Here is a 25,311-nt window from a genome sequence, read left to right as displayed (position 1 = left end):
TATGCTCTGTGCTAATCGAGAGAGCTGTGGAGAGTGTCCCCCCCTGTTTTTGAATGTAGTACATTGCAGTCATATTGTCTGTGCGAATGAGTACTGCTTTGGCTGAGATTTGTTTCTGAAATGATTTCAGGGCTAGAAAGATCGCCAATAACTCCAGATGGTGTATGTGGAGTAACTTTTGTTGTGGTGTCCATATACCTTGCACTGTGAGGTGTAATAGATGCGCTCCCCAACCGGAGAGCGATGCGTCCGTTGTTAGAATTACCTGAGGAACCGGGTCCAGGAACGGTCGCCCTTTGGAAAGATTTGTGGTGTTCCACCACTGCAGAGAGCGATGGGTGCGACCGTCCACCAACACCAGATCCGTTAGTTGCCCCTGGGCCTGGTTCCACTGGCGTGCTAGGCACTCTTGGAGTGGACGCATGTGGAGTCTTGCATGAGGCACTATGAAAATGCAAAATGCCATCATCCCTATTAGCTGCATAAACACTCTTGCTGGGAGAGAGTGCCGAGGAATGAGTCTTTGACGCAAGGCTTGTATGCTTGCGATTCTGGCTGGATTGGGATAGGCTATAGCTTTTGAGGTGTTTATAGTGGCACCGAGGTATTGCTTTGTGTGAGACGGTGAGACGGTATCAGCTGGGACTTTTGGTGGTTCACCGTGAAACCTAGCTGGTGAAGTAGTTGGATGGTAGTGTTTGTATGTTGCACACATTGGTTGTAGGACGTGGCTTTTATTAGCCAGTCGTCTAAGTAAGGGAAGACGTGAATGTGTTGTCTTCGGAGGTGTGCCGCCACTACTGCTAGGCATTTGGTGAACACTCTTGGTGCGGTGGTGACCCCGAAGGGGAGAACCTTGAACTGATAATGTTGGCCGTCCACTACAAATCTGAGGTACTTTGTGAGAAGGGTGTATTGGAATATGAAAGTATGAGTCTTTCAAGTCCAGTGTGGCAAGAAGATAGTTCTGGCAGAGGAGTGGGAGAACTTGTTGGAGAGTTACCATGTGAAAATGGTCTGAGTGTATGTATGTATTTAGAGGCCGGAGGTCTAGAATGGGTTGTAGAGTCTCGTCTCTTTTTGGTATCAGAAAGTACAGAGAGTAGACCCCTAAATTTTGTTGATTGATGGGGACCTGCTCTATAGCCTGTTTTTGCAGGAGGGAGATTACCTCTTGTTTGAGCAATGTGGTATGTTCTTTCGACATTGTACGGTGCCTGGGTGGAATAATTGGGGGGGTGGATGTTAATTCCAGACAGTACCCTGACCGAATAATTTGGGTCACCCATTTGTCTGATGTTATGGTCTCCCAGATTTGAAAGAAGTTTTGTAGTCTGCCCCAGACTGGAGTGGAATGGAATGGCCTGGGGGGAGCGGGGGAAAGTCATTGTGTGGGCGGTGTGGCAAAACGGGCGGTGTTGGTTTTTGCCCCTGCCCTTATTATTGTTTCCCCTATATCCACCTCTTTGATAGCCCTTTGTGAAGGTAGTCTGAGGAGGGGACTTGTAGGCTGTGGAGGCGTGATCGGCAGAGTAGCCCCTGCCAGTGCCTCGAAAGCAGGAGCGGCGAAAAGAGCGTCTAGGAGGGTGGGACTGTAGTGCTCCCATAGACTTCGCCGTATCTGTATCTTTTTTTCATTTTTTCCAGGGCTTCGTCTACCTTTGGGCCAAATAAGTGTTGCTGGTCAAAAGGGTGGTTTAGTATAGATGCCTCTACCTCTGGATTAAAACCTGAGATTCTGAGCCAGGCGTGACGGCGAAGCAGAACACTGGTGTTTATAGCTCTGGAAGCTGTGTCTGCTGCGTCAAGTGCACATTTAATAGAGGTGTTGGTAACGGTCTTTCCCTCTTGTACTAGTTCATGAGCCCTATTTTTATATTTTTCTGGGAGATGTTGCATGATAGTCTCCAGCTCATCATAGTGCGCTCTGTCGTACCTTGCCAACAGCGCTTGCGTGTTGGCGATAAGCCACATATTGGCAGCTTGCGAGGCAGTGCGTTTGCCTGACGCCTCTAGGAGCTTGGACTCCTTATCGGGTGGTGGAGCTTCACCAGATGACTGAGAATTGGACCGCTTCCTAGCTGTGGATACCACTAATGAGTCTAAGGGTGCAGGTCCTTTAATATAGGCAGGATCTGTGGGGGCGGCCTTATATTTTTTCTCTATTCTGGGGTTTAAGACCCTAGCCCTGACTGGGTCTTTGAAAACCTCTGCCGCATGTTTGGTCACTCCTTTAAGCATGGGTAGTATGGCAGTAGATTTATCTGCGATGTCAAAGGTATCAAGTAGGAAGTCTTCCTCAACTGGATCAGTGTGCAACTCCACCCCATGATAATGTGCCGCCCGTTGTAACAGGTGGTGGAACCCCAAGGAGTCCTCTGGTGGAGGTGGCCTGGATGGATAAAGATCATCCTGAGGTACATCTGGATTATGATAATCCTCCCATGGGTCTGGTGTTCCCGGAGGGGTGAGGTCTTGTGGGGCATCTGTTGGATCATAGTATGGGTCCCCTTGGTCATCAGGGTCTGGAGACTGGGTTGGAGAGCGATGAGGCAAGGGTGGAGAAGGTGGGGCGGAGGTGGTGGGGAAGGTACTCTGAAAGGGGATGTGGCAGAGTCCTTCCGTTTTGGCGGTGGAGGAGGAGCTGGTTTGTCCAAATGTCTTTTCTTTGAAGACAAAGCCAATTGTCCAGTCTTTGGATCCTTTGTTAAAGTCTTTTGTAGAGGATCTAGCGTGAATAGTTCCTCCGGCACCGATTGATCTGTTGGCGCCGATGTTTTCGGGGCAGACGGCTTCTTTGGTTTCTGTGCCATGCTTTTTTGGGACCTCCGATTTTTTGTTCGGTGCCGAGGCAGGTTTCGGCGCCGAGGGATTTATGTTTGGTCGGCACCGATGGCTTCGGAACGGAGCTTGGTGTGGTTTTCTTCGGTGCTGAAGGGTGTTTTTCGGCACCGCTAGTAGGCTGGCTCGAGCCGCCGAAGGCTTATGATGCTTCTTCACCGGGCCCGAAGGTGGGGTGATGGAAGCGGTAGGTTTGGTTTTGCCTAGGCCCGGAGGCGAAGGCGTAACCAGAGTCATTTTCGGTGTGGGCGCGGGAGTGGGAGGGGGTAGAGTACTCACGGCCCTCTGCGCCGGTGTGATCTCCTCCACGTCGGAGTCGTCGGCCTCGGAAGCGCTGACGAGGTCGTCTTCCTGTTCGGTGTGCTGCTGTCCCGAAGCTTCGATGTCTTCTCCGAAGATGTCGGGTGGAGCAGAGGTCGAGGAGTGCGCCATGGTGCGTCTAGCTCTTCGATCCCGAATAGTCTTTTTTGATCGAAAAGACTTGCAGGCGGGACAGTCTCAGGCCTCGTGTTCGGGAGAGAGGCAGAGGTTGCACACCTGATGTAAATCAGTGTAGGGAAATTTAGACCCACATTTAGGGCACTTCTTAAAGGGAGTCCTTTCCATCGGCCGAGACCGGAGTCGAGATAGGCCCGAAGTCAGCCGCCAATGCCAGGAATCGAAGAAGTGCCGAAGAGAGAGATAAAGAAGATTATTTTGTCTGAAGAATCTCGATGAACGAGGATTTTTCGACGAAGGTCGAACTGGAAAGGTTCGAAGCCGGAGCACGAAGTATTACATCCGAGCCCGATGGCGTAAAAAAACAATCTGAGGATGGAGCCGAAGCCCATGCGCAGTACGGACCGAAGGAGGAGTCACCGAACTCGTGACTTCCAAACACTGTCCAAGAAGAAAAACAAACTGCAAACATCCGGGCCCAACACCAGATGGCGATCTATGCACAGTGTATAATCTGCAGCTCATATGCCTCGAACCTGGGTCTTATCCTCCACCACAAGTCAATGTCTCATGTCAGACATTGGTAGGATCATTTCTATTAAAAAAAAGTTACGAAGTTGCCTACTGTCCCCAAAGAAATGTTTTGAATGTATTTACAGACTAGTGATATTGGAAATGTTAGAAAGAGGTACATGATGTGTTTAGGGAAATATCAGGGTATCCCACACATCTATATCATAAAAAAACATTTGGTCAACAGGTTTTAGCCATAGTTGCGCCCTCCTGGGTCGTTGGCTTTCGTCATGACCTTCTTTGGATTTTCAGATCCCCCTCAAGGATCAGACAGGATACTTTTCAGGATTATGTGGGTTCTCTCTCATTTAGAGAGTCTTGTGGACATCTTTGTCCTTGCCTTTCATGGCAACTGTTAGACTTCCAAACGTTAGGGTAATGAATGTTGGAATTCCCATATTTGTGGTTTTCGGCTGCACGGTATGGGGTCCATCACGATCTGCTATCATTTACTGGACACACATAATAGATGTTGAGATGTGGCTAAGCAGAATGGTTAAAGCAGCAAATGCTTCTTAAAGCCACAACAGCCCCAAAAGTGGTCAGGAGTGAAATGGAGAGGGTCTTTGGGCTGTCAAGCGATCAACTCAAAACACACACACACACAAAAAAAACCCACAAAAACTTTCCCTCGATTTTGGAGAGATTTGCCCGCAATAAACGTTCCCATCATAGTTGCCCTCCTAAATAACTTCCATGAAGCGTAATCCTATTTTTCTTAGTCATTTGGCAAGAAGCTGACTTAACCGTGAATCAATCAATCAGTCATGGCATTTGAAAAGCGCACCACATACCCGCGAGGGTCTCAAGGCGCAAAGGGTGGGGTGGGCTGCTACTGTTCGAAGAGCCAGGTCTTGAGTAGTCTTCTGAAGGTCTGAACCTCTCTTTCCCACATTTATGAGGAAGCCATGCAATGAATGAGATCCATTAAACAGAGGTTTTACTTTCAGGAAGGTGGTTTCACAAATAGATTGTTCATGACAATAAGGGCTAGGAACAATAGTTATGGTCCCAATTATGTATTTAAGGTACTATAGAGAACACTATGGTGACCGGAAAAGAGAACAACATTTTATTTTAATCATTCTATTTTTGTCACCATTTAAAGAAGCAAACAATAACCATCTACTACGAACAATCTTTCATTTACAAATACATCACTACAACAGAAGCGCATCCATTTAACTACTGCTTACTACACTGCATTGAAAAATGATAAAAATTGCAGACAGTCTGGTCCTTGACAAATAGTCATCACAGAAAAATGATGTAATGCTATTAATGGAAAAAACATTCCATGGTACTACCAACATTTCTGGGTGCTGCTTGCAAGGAGGATAACTGGTGCATTTAAACAGAATTACGTCATTAAACAGAGATTGCATTTAAGTGAATAATTTCATGAAGCCACCAAAAACCCCCCATTGTGATTTTCCATGTAGATGTGAGCTTTTCTAAAAGCAAAGACAGTGGAACCAGCAAAAACATTTCACTGAAAGCATATTTGCCAAGAACCTACCCAAAAATTGTCACCCATGTGTCATCTAGCTGGTCGTCTGAAGTCAGCGCGTCACCTTGACTATAAAAAGGATCAAGCTGAGCAGGAGACAGCGTCTTCTTTCTAGTTTGCCCAATGGATGCGGGACTGAATACACTACTGCCTGTTTGATGAAACAGATACAAATCCAGGAGATTCACAAATACAGTTGCAAGCTAATACAAGAATGTTTAAAATAAGCAGTTTCTCATAATGCAGATACTGCACAAAACGTCCTGTACTCTACATGAAACATAGATCAATCACAAAGATAGTATTGAGATGCCAAAATAATCCAACTGGTGGCGGAGTGCCTTTGTAAATAACCATGGCAAGCTAATTGTAAAAGTGTTAAAAATGTATTAAATTGATTTGACAACTTACCTGTAGATAAAGACAGACCTTCTTTATCAGCTCCCTCTTGTTATTCCGTTATTTTCTGTTCTCTCATTGAAGAATATTAAAACTTGGTCTAAGGTTTGGGAAGGCTTCCCGTGGGAACTTTTCGACCATTATTCGGGTAGTGTACAAGAGTTACCACCACACAGTAGCAATGAATTGAACAGAGTAAACAGCTCAACCACAGCTGTTCAGAACACATTGTGGACCTGTGACAGATCAGAAGAGGAATGGACCCGTCAGTAACCTGTATGGAGACATGAAGCACTGGACCTTGTCCCACTTGTACCCAGGACCAAGGCAGACTGCAAAGGTCAGTTGGCTGACATCCTGTGCGGCTACAGAGACATAAAAAGCTGAGAGGCCTTTAATCTACAATTCCCAGCTGACCAGTGGCAACTGAAACTTGAACTGGACTTAGCCGAGTACTTTTTTCTGGAGTGACCAGTGGAGCACTGGACCTTGCTGATGGCGTCTGCCGGAGTGTCACCTGGTGCTTTACTGCTGTCCCGGCGATCATCAGCTAATATGCATTGTCAAGAAAAGTCTGAAAAGTTAGGACTTATAAGATCTCTGGAGCTTTAGCAGGAAATCACAGCAAAGAGTTCAATTTCTGATGGATTTAGTCAGACACAGGCTTGCCCCACTGGAAGATTGAGCTCCAAAAAAGAGACCAAGTCCAAAAGGTAGAAATTGTGACGAGGAGAGGGTGCAAAAAGTATCCATCACATGAGAGGACTTTTGCATCTGTGATATTTTAATTTTTCCACTCTGAGCTCTTAGCGCGGAAACTGCTTCATGGGGACCTGATCCAACAACTAACCGTATTCAAAAAGTCAGATGCAGCCTTCAACCTTGCTCCCACTGGAGGATTTCTACTTCCAAAAAACAACTGCAGTCATCAGAAAGTAAGATTTTTGACCGGGACAACCCACTTGGTGTATCTGCTTTTAAGAATCGGGGTCTCTAGTTGGAAGAGGCTTGCACCTTGTTCAAGTAGTGTCCCACAATCCTAGTCAGGGTAAGTGCTGTACAAGCTAAAGGTTTACATGTGCTCATCCTCGGGTAGCTTGGCTTAGAGCAGTCAGGCTGAACTAAAGAGGCAATGTGTAAAGTATTTGTGAACACACACACACGCTATAATACAGTAAAAACACTACCAAAGTACTCCACACCAGTTTAGAAAAATAGCCAATATTTATCGGATTAAAACGAGACCAAAAACGACAGAAATCCAACATACTCAAAACAAAATATAAATCTTTTATAAACTTGTTTCTTCCTGTTTTGCACAGCGACCTTACTTCCAAGGGCCCAAGAACTGGATTTGACATCACTTAGCAAAATGGAGCTTTTTGCAGAAAAGCCCTTGCGCAATATGTGAAGTCTTAGATGGCCCTGAGACTTCCAACAGGAGGCAAGCTCAACTCAAGCCCCTGGAGAACCTTAGAAAGCAGGATGCAGAGAGCAAAGTCCAGTCCTCTCACCCCCAAGACAGAAGCAGCATACCAAAAACCAAAGCAAGCAGCAAAGTGGCAGTTCATTCTGGTAGCACAACAGCTTTTCTTCTTGGTAGAATGTGCTCAGTCCAGAGTGTTCAGAGTATATGGTGTAAAGAGTTCCAGGACGAATACCCATTTTAGCCTTTGAAGTAGGGAGACTTCAAAGAAAGGTCTAGGTAGTGCACAAGACCCTGCCCTTCCTGGCCCTGGCTCCAGACACAGTACAGGGGAGTATGTAGTCCTTTGTGTGCGAACAGGCAAAGCCCTATTCAGGTACAAGTGTCTACTCCTCCCACCACTCTAGCTCAGCAAGACCCATGTTGCTTAAACACAAACTCACACGAAATTCCTTGAGAAAAAACAGAGGCGTTTGGCAAAACAGGAACAGTCAGTTTAACAATGGGAGCACACGTACGGCTCTAGCAAGGTGTGCTTTATTGGGGCCAATCTCCCTGGACCATTGGGGTGTCGCTGCGCCTATCTGTGGGATTGATCTTAAATTTCCTGTTCATGCGTTTGTCTGCCGGCTACGTGTTGCCCCACCTGTGACATGTCAGTGACCTCAGGTCTAGGTCTCAAAGCCCGCCTGACTACGTATTTCTAAGTAGGGGTTGATGTGGAGTTCACAACGACAAATTCATCAATAAAGATGAGATCTCGTTTTTATACATAAATATATTGTTTTTCATATTGACATCGACTTGATCAGTATTAAACCCCCATCAGCTTGGTGATGGGCAAAACGGATATGCATGTTACACCTCAGCTCTTTGCGTTCGACTGTCTGGGGTGAATTCACAAAGCCCAACTGTCATCCAGCCCAGACGTGCACTCTAGGGACAGGCAGATCACAGAACGGTTAAAGTAAGAAAATGTCAACTTTTTATAAGTGGCAATTTCAGACCTAACTTCATTAAAAGATGTGTTTTTATATTGTGTGTCCACAGACACCAAACTCCAATTTTCAATCTGTTCCCAATTAGACAATACACTTGCAGAGTGTTGCAAGGCAGCTTCAATGCTAACCTATGGGAGAGATGGGCCTTGCTGTAGTGAAAAACGAATTTAGCAGTTTTTCACTACCATGACATGTAAAACTTAAGCCCACATGTACTACATTTTAAGTACACTGCATCCTGCCCCGGAAGCAGGTTTGAAGGGCTACTCATGTGGGTGGCACAATCCATGCTGCAGGCCCACTAGTAGCATTTGATTTACAGGCCCTGGGCGCAAACAGTGCACGGTACTAGGGGCTTATTAATAAATCAAATATGCCAATCATGCAGAAATCAGAGGCCAAGACATTTGAAACAGTGCATATGCACTTTATCACTGGTCAGCAGCAGTAAAGTGCCAAGCAAACACGAAGATCAGCACACGTCAAAAACAGGAGAGCAGAAGCAGAAAGACAGGAAATCACGCCAAGAGATGCAGGCCTAACACTGCTCAATCGTAGTCAGTCTGAAGTTGCACCTATGTCCTGGTCAACCTCAAACACTAATTTCAGATGCGTACTTTGATTGGTCTTTATATCTTAAAATTCATATCTAGAAGTTCCCCTTATTGGATTTCAGTCATTTTGGTTTAATTTTTTTGTTACATTTTACTCATTTTTTTATAAAGTGTTGAGGGATTTTCATTGTGTTGCGTTTTGACTGACTGTTTTAGTGGTGCTAAATACTTAACACATTTTCGTAAGTTAAGCCTGTCTCCTATATGCCAGAGCTGGAAGGGGTTGAAGCCAGGTTTAAAATATTTTTAAAAATTGCTTGACCGGACAGGCTTTTAGGACTTAATTGGACAGACCTCACAAGCTCCCAAACTAATAACCCATTTTCTTACACCCACTAACACATTATTGTTGGTAGGTAGTCATTTGGGTAGGGAATGTGGTTTCTCAACCAATGCAAGTTCTCTGGCAGGTTAGTTGCCCTCTAAACATCTCTCCTACGAATGTGTAATGGCCAAAAGAAGGGGTGGGCAAGTACCGATCAGTTCTCTTTCTCTGTAAAAGAGGTGGTTATAGCCATAACTCGGTGGCAAGAAAACCGCCACTAGAATACCACCAAAAAAGAAGTGACAATCAATAACAGTTTCAGACTTAAGAAATGCATTTAGAGAAATGTACATAGAGAAGGAGGACCTACCTGTACCAGGTGTAGATGGTATTGTGCCGGATAATGGAGTATGCATGAAGGAAAAACTGGGCTAAAATAAAATGAAACATTGTCAAGTAGTATGAATTTCAATTGCCAGTCTGCAAAGTATTAACAACTGCATAATTACATCATTTAGTGCTGCATTTCTCGTGTGGAAGAGGAAAAGTACCTAGGGCAATGTGTATAAAACCAAAATGCAGATAATGCCCAAAGTGGGGTTTCAGGTCCTGCAAACCCACTGGAAAGGCCCTTTCTCCATCAGACCAGGGCTAGTAAGAAATGTTTATGAGGAGCAAATGTAACATTAACTTCAATGAGATGCTGCCTGTAGTTGAGCAATTCAGGAAACAAGCTGCCAAGTCCATTGCTAGATTGACATCTAGGGGCATACTGGGACTTGGCAACCTTCCACAAGTTTACTCCTATTCAGGTATCTTGGTACGCCCATTGGGTAAACATGTTTGTGGCCCAGCTCACTTGAAAGATATTGCCATAACAAGGGAGCAGTCACTCTTGTCTTACGAGGGCGATTGTTATTAAAGGTTGTGAGCTGGCACTAGACCACTTTATTTTGTCTGCTTTGGGATTTAATTTGAACAAAATATATGAAAACATTTAAATTAGATACCCTACTTAAAGTGGGTGTCACAGTAGTTTACTATTTATGAGATGAATTGAACTACTGCTAGCATTGCCTAGGCATGCGTAAAAGTATGTTAAGACTTGGGTGGCATTCGCTGCTTTTCAGTTGGCTCAGGATAGAGTTTAGAAAGCAAAATAAATCTAGAGCAATATACTGACAATCTGTCTATTCTGTATGGTCACCCAAGACTTTTCACCTTTGCTGGCCCCTATTCTTGCTGGTTTTAGAAATCTGTGTACTTTACCCCTGTGTCAAGAATTCCTGTCATGTGAGGGGAGGAAAACGGTAACCAGCGAAAACGGACTACATCTCCCAGGATGCTTAGCGGTTGAGAGGTTATGTAAACAGGAGAGCTGTTACATAACTCAAGGAAAACACGCCCTTATGTAAACAGGACAGCTGTTACATAACTCAAGGAAAACACGCCCTTATGTAAACAGGAGAGCTGTTACATAACTCAAGGAAAACACGCCCTTATGTAAACAGGAGAGCTGTTACATAACTCAAGGAAAACACGCCCTATATAGGGAGGAACCGGGAGGTACAACGCTGTCGGATATTGTGTTTACACCGACGTACCTGCTTAGTGAAGAGCAGTGTTCCGGAGTGGTGCTCCAGTAAGGCAAGAACGGAGGTAGGTCGAGTCGTTACTCCCTGGGCCGTGTCTTGCCCCATCGTCACCTGTGAAGGACCCGGAAGCTCTACCGGATAACCATTGAGCTTCGCTTTTTGACTCGGCTGAGTCAAAGCGCAGTGGCGCTTTTGCTGGTTGGAGTCGTAACTCCCAGCCCGACCAGAGATACAGGGACTGCCAGCTGTAACGCACACCAGGAGGTGTTTGCCGCGTTACAGACTCGGAAGTCCACAGGATCGATCGAGCGGCTGCTCTCGGTTCAGTCTTCTTTGCTTGTGATTGGGGTATCGGTGACGCATCACCAGGAGGTGACTCCGCGTCCCGGTGCAGTCTGAGGAAGAGGTTGAGCGGCTGCTCCCTTCAGGTAGAGACCCCGGCTGGGCGTTTCCCTGACTCCTCGATTCTCCCCAACACTCTTCGTGCCCCTCACAGCCTACCGATTGGCATTGTCGGCCATTTCATTTCTGCCCTCTGTTGGCATACGCCGGGATCGGCGTATATGCAGAGGACGGTTAGGACCATCCGTGCTGTGGGCTGGTAACGTACTTAGCCTGGAGGATTCCAGTGACTATAACCTTTGTTTATTCCTTGTATTATTTTTGCCTTCATTAAAATAACTAAACCTTCACAAGTGGTTGCGTTCTCATTATCGTGTCTGTTAAACGATCCTGAGACGTTCAGGGCGTTACACCCTGCTAAGCAGGAATAAAGTGCCTGTGCTAACCCTTTCAACATGGTTAAACTGGCACATTTATTTTGCTGGTAAGTTTCTAGTATATGGTGTAGAAATTGCACCCTGGGATTGGAAGTTAAATGCCACTTGTGGACTCAGAACCTATTGCGTCATCCACTACAGTGGCGGTGCAAACACGGCTAAAGGCCTACCCTGTGAAGCCTGACTGCAGCAGTGTAAAACCTGCAGTCTGGCAAGTGAAGATATTTAACTGTCAAAATGGGTTAAGTGAAACCTATGTAGACCTTGTAATGCAAAAGGCAAGGGTGTATGGAATTAGAAGTGGGACAGGTAGACAAATACCAGGTCTCTACAGAGAGAAGGCCCAAAATGCTATTTTAAATGTAGCAGGCCTAACTGTCCTATGTAGAAAATCAGAGTACAGATTAAAATACTAAATTTCAGGAATGGGACAAGCTAGAAAATGAAACCACTATTTAATAAATATTAAGGTATGTAAATTTCAAAAGCTTACCTTTTCCCGGTCTTAAGGTCCTGGAAGCTAATTTGCATTAACTCTCCAGCAACTCCTAAACTTTGCTCAGCACGGTAAGAGGACGTGAACTCATCAGAGCTCAATGAAATATGCAGGATGGGGGCTGGGGGCATTCCTTTGATACTTCAGAGCCAAATCCTGCCTGACAGGCCTGTGGAGCCACATGTAACTCTAGCGTGCTTGAAAGGGCGAAAACAGATGCCAGCACATTTGAGTATCCCCTTCTCTGGTTAGTAAAGGACCCTGCTTTTATCCTACCAGACTGTCACTGGACAGGTTGTGGGTACAGCACCTGGTTCAAACTGTATTTTAGTTTTAGATGTGGGAGGACACTAGTAAGTACCACAGTGCACTCCCCTACACACAAAAATCCCTTAGAGTTCAAGTTTAGCACGGTGAAAGACTTTCTCCATCTTCAAAATGCTCCAGTGCCAAGGGGGCCTACTGGAAAAAAAGTCCCCTGACCAGCTGTTTCACAGCAACAGATTTTAAGTTCACATTAGTCCCCCTGAAAGGCTCTAGCATGTCTGAAAAAATGAGTCAGAGTTTGTTTTTTTCCCAAGCAGGACCCTCAAAAGCTCCAGAGGCTTAGCTGGACCACCCTGCAGCAGGCATCTGACTGGCAGTTGTATGGTGGTGGCTACAAATTCAGATTTGTCCCTCAGGCTTCATAAAAAGTGAAGATGCCACTCTTTAGATTTGGACTTTGAAAGTTTTTCGAACTTTTTGACTTCCTATACTTTCACCCAGATCAATCCACCTGGTATATCCAACCAAGACTCCCTTGCAGTCTGCCTCAAATTACGCCTTGTTCCAGTCTACAGCAACCATGGACTAATACTGGCTGTGTGTGTTTTGGCACCATTTTTACTTAAATCTTTAAAAATTCATTTTGCCGATTCTCCTGTTTCGATTTTGTTGCATTAGTGTCATTTTGTTTTTAACTTTTACTTTATTTTCCTAATTCGGTTTGGAATTTTTTTATGACTTGATGTTTTAACTTTATTGCGGTTCTGCAAAATACTTTACACATTGTTCTGTGCCTTTGCTACCAGAGGGTTGTGCTCAGGATAATTTAATGACTGAGGGTTCACTCTGACAAAAGTTTACTATTTCAGGAGGTGGGCAGTCGCCCACCCCAAATAATAATCCAATTTACTACAACATAGCAGGATCCCATCAACTCCTTACTCCCGTTCTTGAAGCTCTGGTGTAGTTAATGGTCTCAATACAATGGAGTTTTGCTTAGGGGGATTAAGGGCTTCAAACATTTAGGTAGTGGTCCATATACTGGACAGCTGACCAATCTAATTTAGGGATTCTAGGCTAATCACTACTTCCTTCTATAGCAAGGTGCAAACGTATAACAAACTAAGTAAAAATCAAAGACACAGTGCTTTACAGCATTCTCTTAATTGCCATGTTCTTCTGCCTCCTGCAATCTGTCTCCACAAGATTGTGTTCACATATACTCTATAATGTGGCAGTTTAGCACTTTGGAACTAGAACCTAATTTTTAATAAAATATTTAACAAATAGGTGAAGCATATAGGTAAGGCTATTTATGAGTGATAGTACTTGCTCATCATTTGGCAAGTTTGAGGTTTTAGTTATGTTCATGGATGACTTGATTAATACAATGCGCTTGGTGTGTGACTAGATGAGCGAATGAGTTTGAGAATAAAAGAGCATACAAAGAGTAAGACACCAGAAGAAAAGACCAGAGCAGGTATCAAGCATCCAGAAATCAGACACCAGGAGTCAGATGCTTGCAAAGAGCACAGAAACATTGACAAATTAGAAGCAAAGATCAGACCTACCACAAGTAGAGAAACTCAGATCAGAAAGACAACAGAAACACTAGACACCAGGGCATGAGAACTACGCTGACGGAAGTAAACACTGTATTTTGAGGCAGATATTTAGAGCAGACATCAGATGGTGAAACAAGCATAAGAGCTGCGGGCTCGAAGCATAAGACCTGCACACACAAAGAAGGTGAGGACATCAAATGGTTAAGTACTGGTGGGAAGACCAAGAGCATGCACAGAGAGCAGGGGGATACCCTCAGAATTAATGTTAAGAGCAGGCATCATGGGGTGAGACAGAACAGGGAAAACGCAAGACTGCAAGGCACGATAACTGAGAGAAGCAGGAGGCACATACTCACAGGAAACTCAGGAGGAAGAGGTAGTTGTAAAGACAATAGGAACAATGTGTGCTGCTGAAACACCACAAGCAGATACAGTGAGATACATGGACATAGTAAGAGCGGACATGTTTACCTGCTTGCTGTTGCACTCACATCAGAGTGAGAGACTAGTAGAAAGAGCAATAACAGAAACCAGGCAGTGAGAAGCATGCAAACAAAGAATGAGCAAACATGAAGGGTTGAAAATGTTCAGGGTACAAAATCAAACTTTAGACAGTAAGACACCAGCAAAAAGAGCAAGAGCAGGAGGTGGGGCACAAACAGAAAGGAGGAGCAACATTTAAGTTTTGAGAGTTGCACAGAAGCATGCACCACAGGGTGGGATGTGACACTCGCAGGTGGCTGTCATCTAAAGTGGTTAGTGACAAAAGAGGGTAAAGAGGCTAAGGGAAACCTTCATGGAGCCAAGGCCAAACAAGTAAGAAATGTAGACAGTGCTCAGAAAGAATGGGCTACAAACGAGGTGAAAGGTAATACTGTAGAGCCAGCTATGGATAGGATAAGGGCCAGATGGCTTTGGAGGCTTCAGGAAAGGGACATTTTTGTGTTCTACCCCCAACAGCCACCACTGTACTGAGGTTTTCAATTCTAACATCTGCCGGCTGACAAGGATTTGTTGAACGTCAAATGAAGTGCGGACCCGAGCTGGAAAGGTGAAATGCGTCTGCTTTTCCGAGACAGTGACTTAAGGAAGCCTAGCAGCAACCTGCAACTGGCTGGTGCTGCAAAAAGGCTGGCACTGCTTGGCTGAAACAGAGTCCATCATAGGTCAAGAGATTTACTTTAGCACTGCTGTTCTTCAAGATACATCAACCTGTCTGGGACCTATCTCGGTTTCTCCACAAAATCAACAGCTTTAGAAAGAACTGCTGCAGGGAAACTTTCCTCGCTCAGCTGATGCATCTCCTACTTGAGGTCATGTTCAATACACACCATCTGCTCCTTAAAAACATGAATTGCACTGGAATCAACTTTAATCCCAATACTTTTTGGGAAATGCAGGGCAAATTACATTAAACTTTGGTCACTTGCTCTGAAATTTGAGGGGAGCACAAATGACAACACTAGCAATGCTGTGCTCTACTGTGTGTCTTATGAGGGAGCAGGCGATTTGAAGTATTTATCATTAATCCACGCATATGGAAAACAGGTAATGAAGTCCTAGGATTACGACACAAAACACTCCTTGGAGGATTGGCACAAGGGTCTAAAAGGTGAGCAAGATGCGTATATCCGCCTGCTCAACTTTGCAGAGGCCGCACTTTTTGAAGAGGACGACACTAAAAATGAGCGATGGGAGCAGTACTGCTGTAACTTCTGGAGAGGCACACACATTGGACAGACACAAACGGCTTTGTCTGTGTGGGGTCACATGAAGCAGATAATATCCTGCACATCGGTTTTAGCACAAAAATGCCTTCACAAGTGGTACAAAGCACAACTAACGGTGCATCACTTGGACAGCAATGACGTCCAGATACAAAGTAAGGCTCCAAGCTACTCACTATTAAGAGAACCAAGTGTCGCAAGTCTCCATGGAAGCCCATGTCCGGGGGCTCCTGAGTGTCACTAGTCTCCCTACACCAGCTCCATGGAGGGCCAGTGTGCAATATGCAAAGTAGGTGCGCTATTATAGGAACTCATTTGCCTATGGCATACCTCTTGCTGATGCAGCCATACTGTCAACACCAGTAAACTGTTGTCACTCACAATATCCATCACCCAAAACAGAATTACTGTCTTGTGGGCTAATCTAAAACGTGTGAATGACACTGGCAACCAGCTTAATGGTTGAAGTGGTCACACCTCTGTATTATGTACGCTAGCTGTGGGCTGTTCCAAAGTGTAAATGAAACTTCAAAGCAATGAATTTAGGGGACATGCCCACACCACTTGTGTGTTTTATTTATTTTTAAATCATTGTAACAGTAGTTTGCAATACAGCTAATTATATATTTTATGGCAGACCTTCACATAAAGGCCTGTACATAACATGTTAGAGTAAAAATTATATACATCTATACATACATTACACACACACACATCTTTGGGGGATATAGCAGGAGGATCTGGCCACTGAAGGCAAATAGAATGAGTGTGCATATATTAAAACAAAAAACATACTAGGTCACAGGTGCGGCACTACAAGCGAGTAGGGTCTGAAACGAACACTTTTGCCTACTTTGGTATGCGTGTGGTCGACTAAAATATTAAGCTACTTGGAAGCAGTAAGATCGAGGGTGCAATGTGATAAATGCTGAGGAAGAACCCTTGCAAGACATATCTGAGATGGCAAGAGGAGCCGTTACGTTAAATAAAAGTTAGATTCTGACAATGTTCTGTAAGTGCCACCAGCCTAGGGCTGCTTAAATATGGAAAAAGTCACTTTATAATAGTTGGCTCCTTAGTTTATCATGTAACAAGTCACTAAAAGAAGTCAACATTACCTGCTTCCGCGAACTCAAAGGTGTTGTTCCAAGTCCTGGACTGGTTATATCATCATAAATACTTCGTACTGGTGGTGCGCCACTTTTATCTTTATGACTAGGAACAACTGGCTGTGGAGGACTGCCCCCTACAAAAAATAATGCAACACAATTAATAAAATAGAGAACACACACACACACACACACACACATATATTATATTGGACAATTCATAGCCGGGGTCTCCAACCTTCTCTATGAACAAACTGCTTCTGATCAAACTAATGCATCCTGAGCTACTAAGAAATCAATCATTTTTACATCAGTGTCCACATTCCATAAGATTGCAATGGTGACTGCTCCATGTGTCAGACAGGGTTAACCACAGTAATATCTATTAATACACTATTAATATGAAGTGCCTCCACACGACTGATGAAATAGCCATAGCAGCAAATGTCCTCTTGCACAAAAGAAATGACAGCAATAGATTCCCTTCAGCTTAGTTTGAATTTTTAGTCAGTTAAATCATCTTTAAATCCGTTTTAGAAATGCAGTCATTATGCCTTCATACATGAGTTTATGAACATGCGCCGGTTTGCTTTCAAATACACTTTCTATTTTGGGTACACAAAGTAAAACATTTCTAGGAACAAAAAAACAAAACAAAAAATTAATTCCCTCAACATACTAGTTTACATTTTTAGTAAATACATGGGTCCTCAAACATCAGCTCATCATTTCCATAAAGTACTTATATGGACAAATACATCATAGGTCAGGCATGCCCATCAATGCCAGGGATGCCCACAATCTGATATGAAGGCCCACCATTATGTCAGAGCCAACGTATGCCAGGGTTGGACTTCGCAATGCCAAGGATGCCCACAAAATGCATTTCTTTACCTTTACTATGCAGAGTGGTCACCACTGTGCTAGGAATGCTACTATCAGCCCAAGAATGTTAAAGTGCCAAGGATGTCTGCTATTACGCCATAAGTATATAAAAAATGGCTACAGTATTTCAAGAATTTCTATTACACCTGAAGGACCATTTTAGCAGGAACAGACACAACTACGTCAGAGATAAACCAGTTATTGATGGGGGCAAAATACACTTCTTGTAAGCACCACCATCGAGGATTGCTTCCAGGAAGGGACACTAGCAGGGAGAGACAACGGACACACAAAAAGATAAATATGTACCATGAACATACATACAAAAACATGCATGCACAATTAAGATGCATGCAAAATTGAATATGCTACTTACCAGTATGCATCTGTTCTTGGCATGTAGGGCTGCTGACATTCATATCTGTGCATAGATCGCCGCCTAGTGTTGGGTCCGGATGTTTGCACGTTGTTGTCCTGGAAGAGTCTTCGAAGTATCCTGGGATAGGTGACTCCTCCCCTGGACTACAGTGCGCATGGGCATCCTCTCCATCCTCAGATTGTTTTTCGCCATTGTGGCAGTGATGGAGTAGATATAGAAAGTGATGACCATGCTTACAGTAATTCTGAGAGCTGCAGCTGCTACAGGCGCCGGGGAGGAGGGAGGGCGATATGAATGTCAGCAGCCCTACATGCCAAGAACAGATGCATACTGGTAAGTAGCATATTCAGTTCGAGGCATGTGGGCTGCTGAATTCATATCTGTGCATAGAATATATAGCAGTGCCCTCTTATTAGCGGCGGCTACCAGTGCCAGCTGCAGCGGTCTGAAAAAGAGTTTTGAGAACAGCCTGTCCTACAGCTGCCTGCTGTTTTGATTGCACATCTACACAATAGTGTTTGGTAAATGTATGTGTAGTGGACCAGGTGGCTGCTCTACATATGTCATGCAAAGGAATGTTTCCTAGGAAAGCCATTGAGGCCCCTAACTTACGTGTTGAGTGGGCTCGTGGGGGAATCGTTAAAGTGCGTTTAGCCTTTTGATAGCAAATTTGAATACATTTAACAATCCATCTGGCTATTCCTGCTTTGGAGATAGCGTTACCTTTGTGGTGTGGGGCAAAGGCAACGAAAAGTTGTTGTGTTTTCCTAAAGGGTTTGGTCCTGTCGATATAATACATGAGGGCCCTTTTGACATCTAGTGTATGGAGTGCCCTTTCTGTGACAGTTTGTGGGTTTTGGAAGAAAACGGGCAGTTCAATGGTTTGATTCATGTGGAACTGCGATACCACCTTTGGCATGAATTTGGGGTTGGTACGTAGTACGACCCTGTTGGCGTGAACCTGTATAAATGGCTCTTGAACGGTTAGTGCCTGGAGTTCACTAACTCTTCTCAAAGAAGTGATCGCTACTAGGAAAGCTACTTTCCAGGTAAGGAATTGAATCTCGCATGAGTGTAGAGGTTCAAAGGGTGGACCCCATCAGGCGTGTGAGGACCAAGTTGAGGTTCCACATCGGAGCCGGTGGGTGGCTTGGTGGAATGACTCGTTTGAGTCCTTCCAAGAATGCTTTGATGGCAGGCACTCTGAATAGAGAGAGGTGCTGCCTGGTCTGCAGATAGGCTGATATTGCGGTCAAATGGACACGTATAGAGGTGTACGCCAGATTGCATCGGTATAGGTGTAATAGGTAACAAATAATGTTTTGGATGGATGCATCTAGCGGGTTAATGTCATTATTATTGCAATAAATGACGAACCTCTTCCATTTGGCTGCATAGCAAGCTCTGGTAGTGGGTCGCCTGGCCTCCTTAATGATGTCCATACAGTCAGGTGGCAGGTTGAGGTAGCCAAACTCTAGGACTTCAGGAGCCAGATTCAGCTGTTGCGGATCTGGGTGCTGAATCTCTCCATGGTTCTGCGTTAAATGCTCGGGTTTGATCCGCAGCCTTTGATGCGACACCACGGAAAGTTCGAGAAAGGTGGTGTACCACGGTTGGCGTGCCCACGTTGGAGCAACCAGGACGAGCGTCAGTGAGTGTTGACGCAGTTTGCGTGCCACCAGCGGTATCAGTGGTGCTGGTGGAAAAGCGTACGCAAATCTGCCGGACCAGTTCATCCATATCGCATTGCCCTGCGACTGCGGATGTGGGAACCTGGCGGCAAAGCTTTGGCATTTTGCGTTTGCTTGTCGCGAATAGGTCTCTCTCTGGATGACCCCACTGCTGGAAGTACGGTTGGAGTACTGATGGGTGTAACTCCCACTTGTGCATCTGGTGGCTGTGTCTGCTGAGCAGATCCGCCATCTGGTTGTCCTTGCCGGGGAGGTGTTCTGCCATGAGGAACATGTTCCTTTGAATGGCCCACTTCCACATGCTCTGAGCCAGATGAGACAACTGTGGAGAGTGTGTTCCTCCCTGCTTCTGTATGTAGTACATGGCAGTCATGTTGTCCGTCCGGATCAACACGACTTTGTTGCACAAGTGTACTTTGAAAGCTTTCATAGCGAGGAAGATTGCCATCAGCTCTAGAAGGTTGCATCTTCTTTTGTTGTTGTGTCCATAGTCCCTGCACTGTGTAATGGAGTACATGAGCTCCCCATCCCTTGCAAAGGTTTTGTGGATTCCACCAATGCAGAGAGTTGTATGCCCGACCGCTCACCAACACTAGGTCCTTCAACTGTCCTTGAGCCTGATTCCACTGACGTGCTAAGCACTCCTGAAGCGGGCGCATATGTAGTCTCGCGTGGGGAACTATGAAGATGCAGGAGGCCATCATGCCTATCAACTGCATGAACACTCGCGCGGTAAGGGAGTGTTGTGGTTTGAACTTTGAAATCAGCATTTGCATGCTGTTGATTCTCACCAAATTTGGCTGAGCTGCGGCCGCCAGAGTGTCTATAGTCGCACCTAGGTACTGTTGTACGTGTGCGGGCTGTAGATGGGATTTTGGGTAATTTAGTGAGAACCCCAGACTGTGAAGGAGGTGAATGGTGCGGGACATGTGGCTGGCACATTGCTGGGCTGACTTCGCTTGAACGAGCCAGTCGTCCAGGTAAGGGTAGACGTGTATGTGCTGCCTCCGTAGATGTGCCGCCACAGTAGCTAGGCACTTTGTAAACACCCTTGGTGCCGTTGTCACGCCGAAGGGAAGGACTTTGAATTGGTAGTGCTGCCCTTGAACAGTGAACCGGAGGTATTTTTTGTGTGATGGGTGAATGGGTATGTGGAAATACGCATCCTTGAGGTCCAGTGTGGCTAGAAAGTCTCCCTGCTTGAGCAGCGGGAGGACTTGCTGGAGAGTGAGCATGTGAAAATGCTCGGAAAGAATGTATCTGTTTAGGGGTCTCAGGTCTAATATAGGTCTGAGTGACCCGTCCTTCTTCGGTATTAAAAAGTACAGGGAGTACACCCCCGTACCTTGCTCGTGGACGGGTACGACCTCTATTGCGCCTTTTAGAAGCATACTTTGCACCTCCTACTGTAAGAGCGTTAAGTGCTCTGAGGACATAGGACGGTTTTTTGGAGGTATTGTGGGTGGAGTGGAGGTTAGTTCTAGACAGTAACCGTATTTGACAATGTCATTGACCCACCTGTCCGTGGTGATGGAGTTCCACGTGGACAGGAACCTTTGTAGCCTTCCCCCGACAGGTGTTATGTGGTCGGGAGGAAGGGAGAGGGCGTCACTGCTTGTTCTTGGGGGAGGACCTGGTGTTGCCGTAGCCGCGTCCTGTGCCCTTTGTACTGGAGCCACGATATCCACCCCGGGTGTTTTTATCGTAGGTGGTTTGTGTATTGCCCTTGTTGTATGTTTGCTGTGACCCCTGTCCTCTACCTGCTCCTCTATTTCCGGGGCGACGAAAGGAGCCGCTCCGAAAGGACTGAGTCTGGAGAGCCCCCATGGACTTTGCAGTGTCCGTGTCCTTCTTTATTTTCTCTAGGGTGGTGTCAACCTCAGGGCCGAATAAATAGTCGGGGTTGACAGGCTGGTTGAGTATGTTGTTTTGCACCTCAGGTTTGAATCCGGAGATTCGTAACCAGGCATGTCGTCGCAGCATGACGCTAGTGTTTATGGCCCTGGCAGCTGTGTCTGCGGCATCCAGTGCGCCCTTAATGGATGCGTTTGTGAGGAGCTGTCCCTCCCTGATGAGGATCTCTGCACCTTCTCTGAATTGGTCAGGGAGATGTTGGATTAGTTGCTCTAATGTGTCGTAGTGCGCTCTATCGTAGCGAGCGAGGAGTGCTTGAGTATTGGCAATGCGCCATATGTTGGCTGCCTGGGCGGCAACCCGTTTGCCAGAGGTCTCTAACACCTTGGACTCTTTGTCCGGGGGAGGAGCGTCACCTGTTTGGGAGTGTGCCCTCTTGCGAGCATTCGCAACGACAATGGAATCCAGAGGTAATTGGCCTCTGATGTAAGTAGGGTCCCCAGGCGCTGATCTGTATTTTTTGTCGATCCTGGGGTTTATCACTCTTGCCCTGGTGGGTTCCTTGAAGATGTCCTTTGCTGGTTTGAGGACACCCTTCAACATGGGTAGAGTTTTTATATTCCTTTCTGAGGATGCAAAAGTATCCATAAGAAAGTCGTCCTCGACGGTGTCCGAGTGAAGTTGCACCCCATGATTGGCCGCAGCACGTTCAATTAGAGCGTTGAACGCTGCCGTGTCCTCTGTGGGAGATGTTTTTGCTCCATAGAGTTGCGGGTCTTGTGCATCCATAGGTGCACCTGGGTCCACAGGGTCATCCCAAGTTTGATCAGGGTCCTGTTGGCCGTCAGGGTCCATGTCTCCGGGGTAGGGGACTTGGTCACCCATGTAGTCCACCAACGCATCCGTGTCGGAGTGTGTGGGAGAGAAGGATTGCGGATCCTGGTAGGGTGAGTGGAAAGGTTCGTAAAGAACTGGTTCTGTAGCCACAGGCAGCTTTCTTTTAAGTGGAATCCTGAAGGAGTCCAAAGCCGGCTCCGAAGTTATTTTCCGTTTGTGGATAATCACCCTGCTGGTGTCGGCGTCGATTAGATGCGATGGCAACGTCTCCGCAGAGCGTTCGGCAGGCGTGATTGTGGTATGGGTCACCCGTGTCCTGATTTGGAACATTTTCGGGGCCGTGGATGGTGGCAGGCCAAAAGTAATGTTGGCTGGTGTCGAAGAGGCTGCTGGAGCTTTAATTGGCTCGGAGCCCGACGTGTCCTGGAGGACCATTTTCTTTTTGGTGCTTTGCGCAGCAATGGGTCGCGTCTGGAGCGCCCTCGAGTCTTTTGCACCGACCGGTTCTGTTGAGGCGGTCGTGGATTTTTTCGGCGCCGGTGGGTCATCGAGTCGAGGGGAGGGAATGGCCGTCGACTTCTTCGATGAGTGTGGCTTTGGTGTCGCCGTGGAAGCGGTGTGAGACGCAGCAGGCTGTTTGACCTTTGGGGTCGGAGTCGATTGCGTCGGTGCCGGGAGCCGAGCAGGTTTGGTGGTACCGAAGGCCTTCTTCCTTATGTCGACTCCGACGTCGGCCGCTTCGAGTTCGGCGCCGAAGTCTCGTTTGGTGCGCTCGGTGCCGATGTGTTTTGCTGGCGTCGAAGGTGTGGAGGGCCTCGATCCGACCAGCGCCACTTTCGGTTTCGGTTTCAATTGAACCAATACAGCTTTCGGTTTTGAAGAAGGGAAACCAGCCGTTTTGGGCATTAATGGCTGCCGCTGAATGTCCGAGGACGGGCCCGAGGGCGGGGCCGAAGAACTGCAGGATAGGTCTTGGGTAAGGCCCGAAGACGATCCCTCGACCGGAGCCATAGACTGCTGCACTGGGCTTTCTTCAGTCTGAACGGGTAGGCCTTGCTCGTCACCGGAGCTACTCTCTTCGGCCCCTAAGGCCTCATTGTAGTCTCCTACCTCGGTGTCGTCTTCATCTCTGCGAAAGAGTGTTTCGTCAACGTCTTCCGATCCGGAGTCATGTTCGGAAACGGGACTGGAGGGTAGGTTCTCCACTTCTTCGACATCTTCGGTCTCGGCGTTGAAGATGTCGGCCGGGGCCGGTGCCGCTTGCTGCGCCTCGAGTCTCGCCGCTCGTCGATTCCGTAGAGTCTTCTTGGATCGAAATCTGGCACAGGCCATGCATGTAGATTCGTCGTGATCCGGTGAAAGGCATTTGTTGCACACCGGATGGACGTCGACGTGGGGATATTTCGCATTACATACCGGACACCTCTTGAATGGTGTTCTCGATTCCATCGTTGATGTCGAATCGACGGTCGGGTAAGATGGGAAAGTTTGTTCTGGAAGTTAGTAAACTAACAAAAATACTATTGATACCGATCGAGAACAGTACCTACGCGAACTAAAGGCCTTTTGGCCTGAAAAACGATTTTCCTAACTTGAGTCAAGATAGCACATCCGAACCCAATGGCGGAAAAAAAGAATCTGAGGATGGAGAGGATGCCCATGCGCACTGTAGTCCAGGGGAGGAGTCACCTATCCCAGGATACTTCGAAGACTCTTCCAGGACAACAACGTGCAAACATCCGGACCCAACACTAGGCGGTGATCTATGCACAGATATGAATTCAGCAGCCCACATGCCTCGAACATAAATATACACACCCTGCCGCATGTAAAATATAAATATACATACCCTGCCACATGACATCATCAATAAGGCTGTTCCCTGTTTCCAATCTCTATTCAGGCCTTACTTTCCTCCCGGACTACTCATGGACATGTTACTGTCCTCAAAAGATTTCATATGGCGGGTTAACATGGGAACCTGCATTGGCTTGGGCTAGCTAACACTCCAATGGTCTGGAGATGAGCAGTGCTGTGTTCAACGTGCCTAAGAATAATGTAATGGGGAGCTACCAGTAGCTCTGGAGCCACTTGAAGACCCAAGAAATGAAGCTACCAGCGAGACACTTGTTCCACCAACAGGCTTCTGTTTGTAATACAAAATGCAATTAATTACTTCCCGAGGAAGCATCCTTTATAGTAAAGTTCCCTGCCCTCCAAATCACAAATCTTACCCTTTACTTTTGGAATTTGAAAAATAGATTGATGCCACATCTATTCTTCTTACATATACTTTACTCCCAAAAAGCAACATCCAAAGACACCACTAATAGCATCTTCATGGCATCATCGAACTGCTTGGTTACCACACACGTTAAGACTTATCTAGACTTGCCCAATCATGAAGGCATCAAAAGAACAAGAGTCCTAGTGGCCTGATCATAGATGGTCACAATGGACTATAAAAACTGAAAAATACAGAGCAGGTTGAAGAGAGGCTGTGGATTTGATCACATTACAGTTCCTTCCCCAGATGATGGGACCTATTTTTTGAAGCTCTGCTTCACCCGGACAATCTCATACATCGCAAATTTGTCTTGCAATGCTCACCTTCAAAAAGGATTCTACAAAGAGAAAATGTGAACACTGCTTTTCAGAAGTAAGCCCTCACCTGACTCCGCGTTGTATTTTTCTCATCTTAGGCAACAACTGGGGACCACAGAAAATGATTTAGCTTAAAAGATTCTTTCACTGAGACATAGCTAAGGACATTTAGTAGGAGCCTGGCTTCCTCATTTTTGCACTACCTGGAGTCTGTTACATATTTCAGTGAGCCATCGTAAAGAGTTGCCATAGTCCAAGGGAGAGACTATCAGGGACTGAATTAAGTTTTTTTTTTTTCCTTTCTTCAAGTGATCTGGGATTCATTCGATAATCTTCCAAATCATTCTGAGTAATGACAATCAGATAGTTTGTTAGTCCATTGAAATTGTACTATCCAGCCAAGTTCCCCCCCCCCACCTTTTTTTTTTTAAAAGAGGATTTGGGAATCGGAAGTGT

The 25,311-nt window shown here is 46.0% G+C and overlaps 1 protein-coding gene across 1 annotated transcript in view; it reads right to left on the bottom strand.

The window, feature by feature from the left end:
- LOC146821626 (nucleoporin NUP35-like) overlaps positions 1–25,311 on the bottom strand; it is a 108,135-nt gene that overhangs the window by 29,805 nt on the left and 53,019 nt on the right. Inside the window, exons 3-5 of the mRNA XM_085612662.1 lie at positions 16,615–16,742; positions 9,438–9,498; positions 5,372–5,513 (exon numbers count right to left, since the gene is read on the bottom strand). Of these exons, the coding sequence (XP_085468788.1) occupies positions 5,372–5,513; positions 9,438–9,498; positions 16,615–16,742 (331 nt within the window). The remainder of the gene's footprint in view (positions 1–5,371; positions 5,514–9,437; positions 9,499–16,614; positions 16,743–25,311) is intronic.

The sequence above is a fragment of the Triturus cristatus genome, chromosome 6 (assembly GCF_964204655.1).
Source record: "Triturus cristatus chromosome 6, aTriCri1.1, whole genome shotgun sequence".
NCBI lineage: Eukaryota > Metazoa > Chordata > Amphibia > Caudata > Salamandridae > Triturus > Triturus cristatus.
This window is presented reverse-complemented; position numbering and strand designations above follow the sequence as displayed.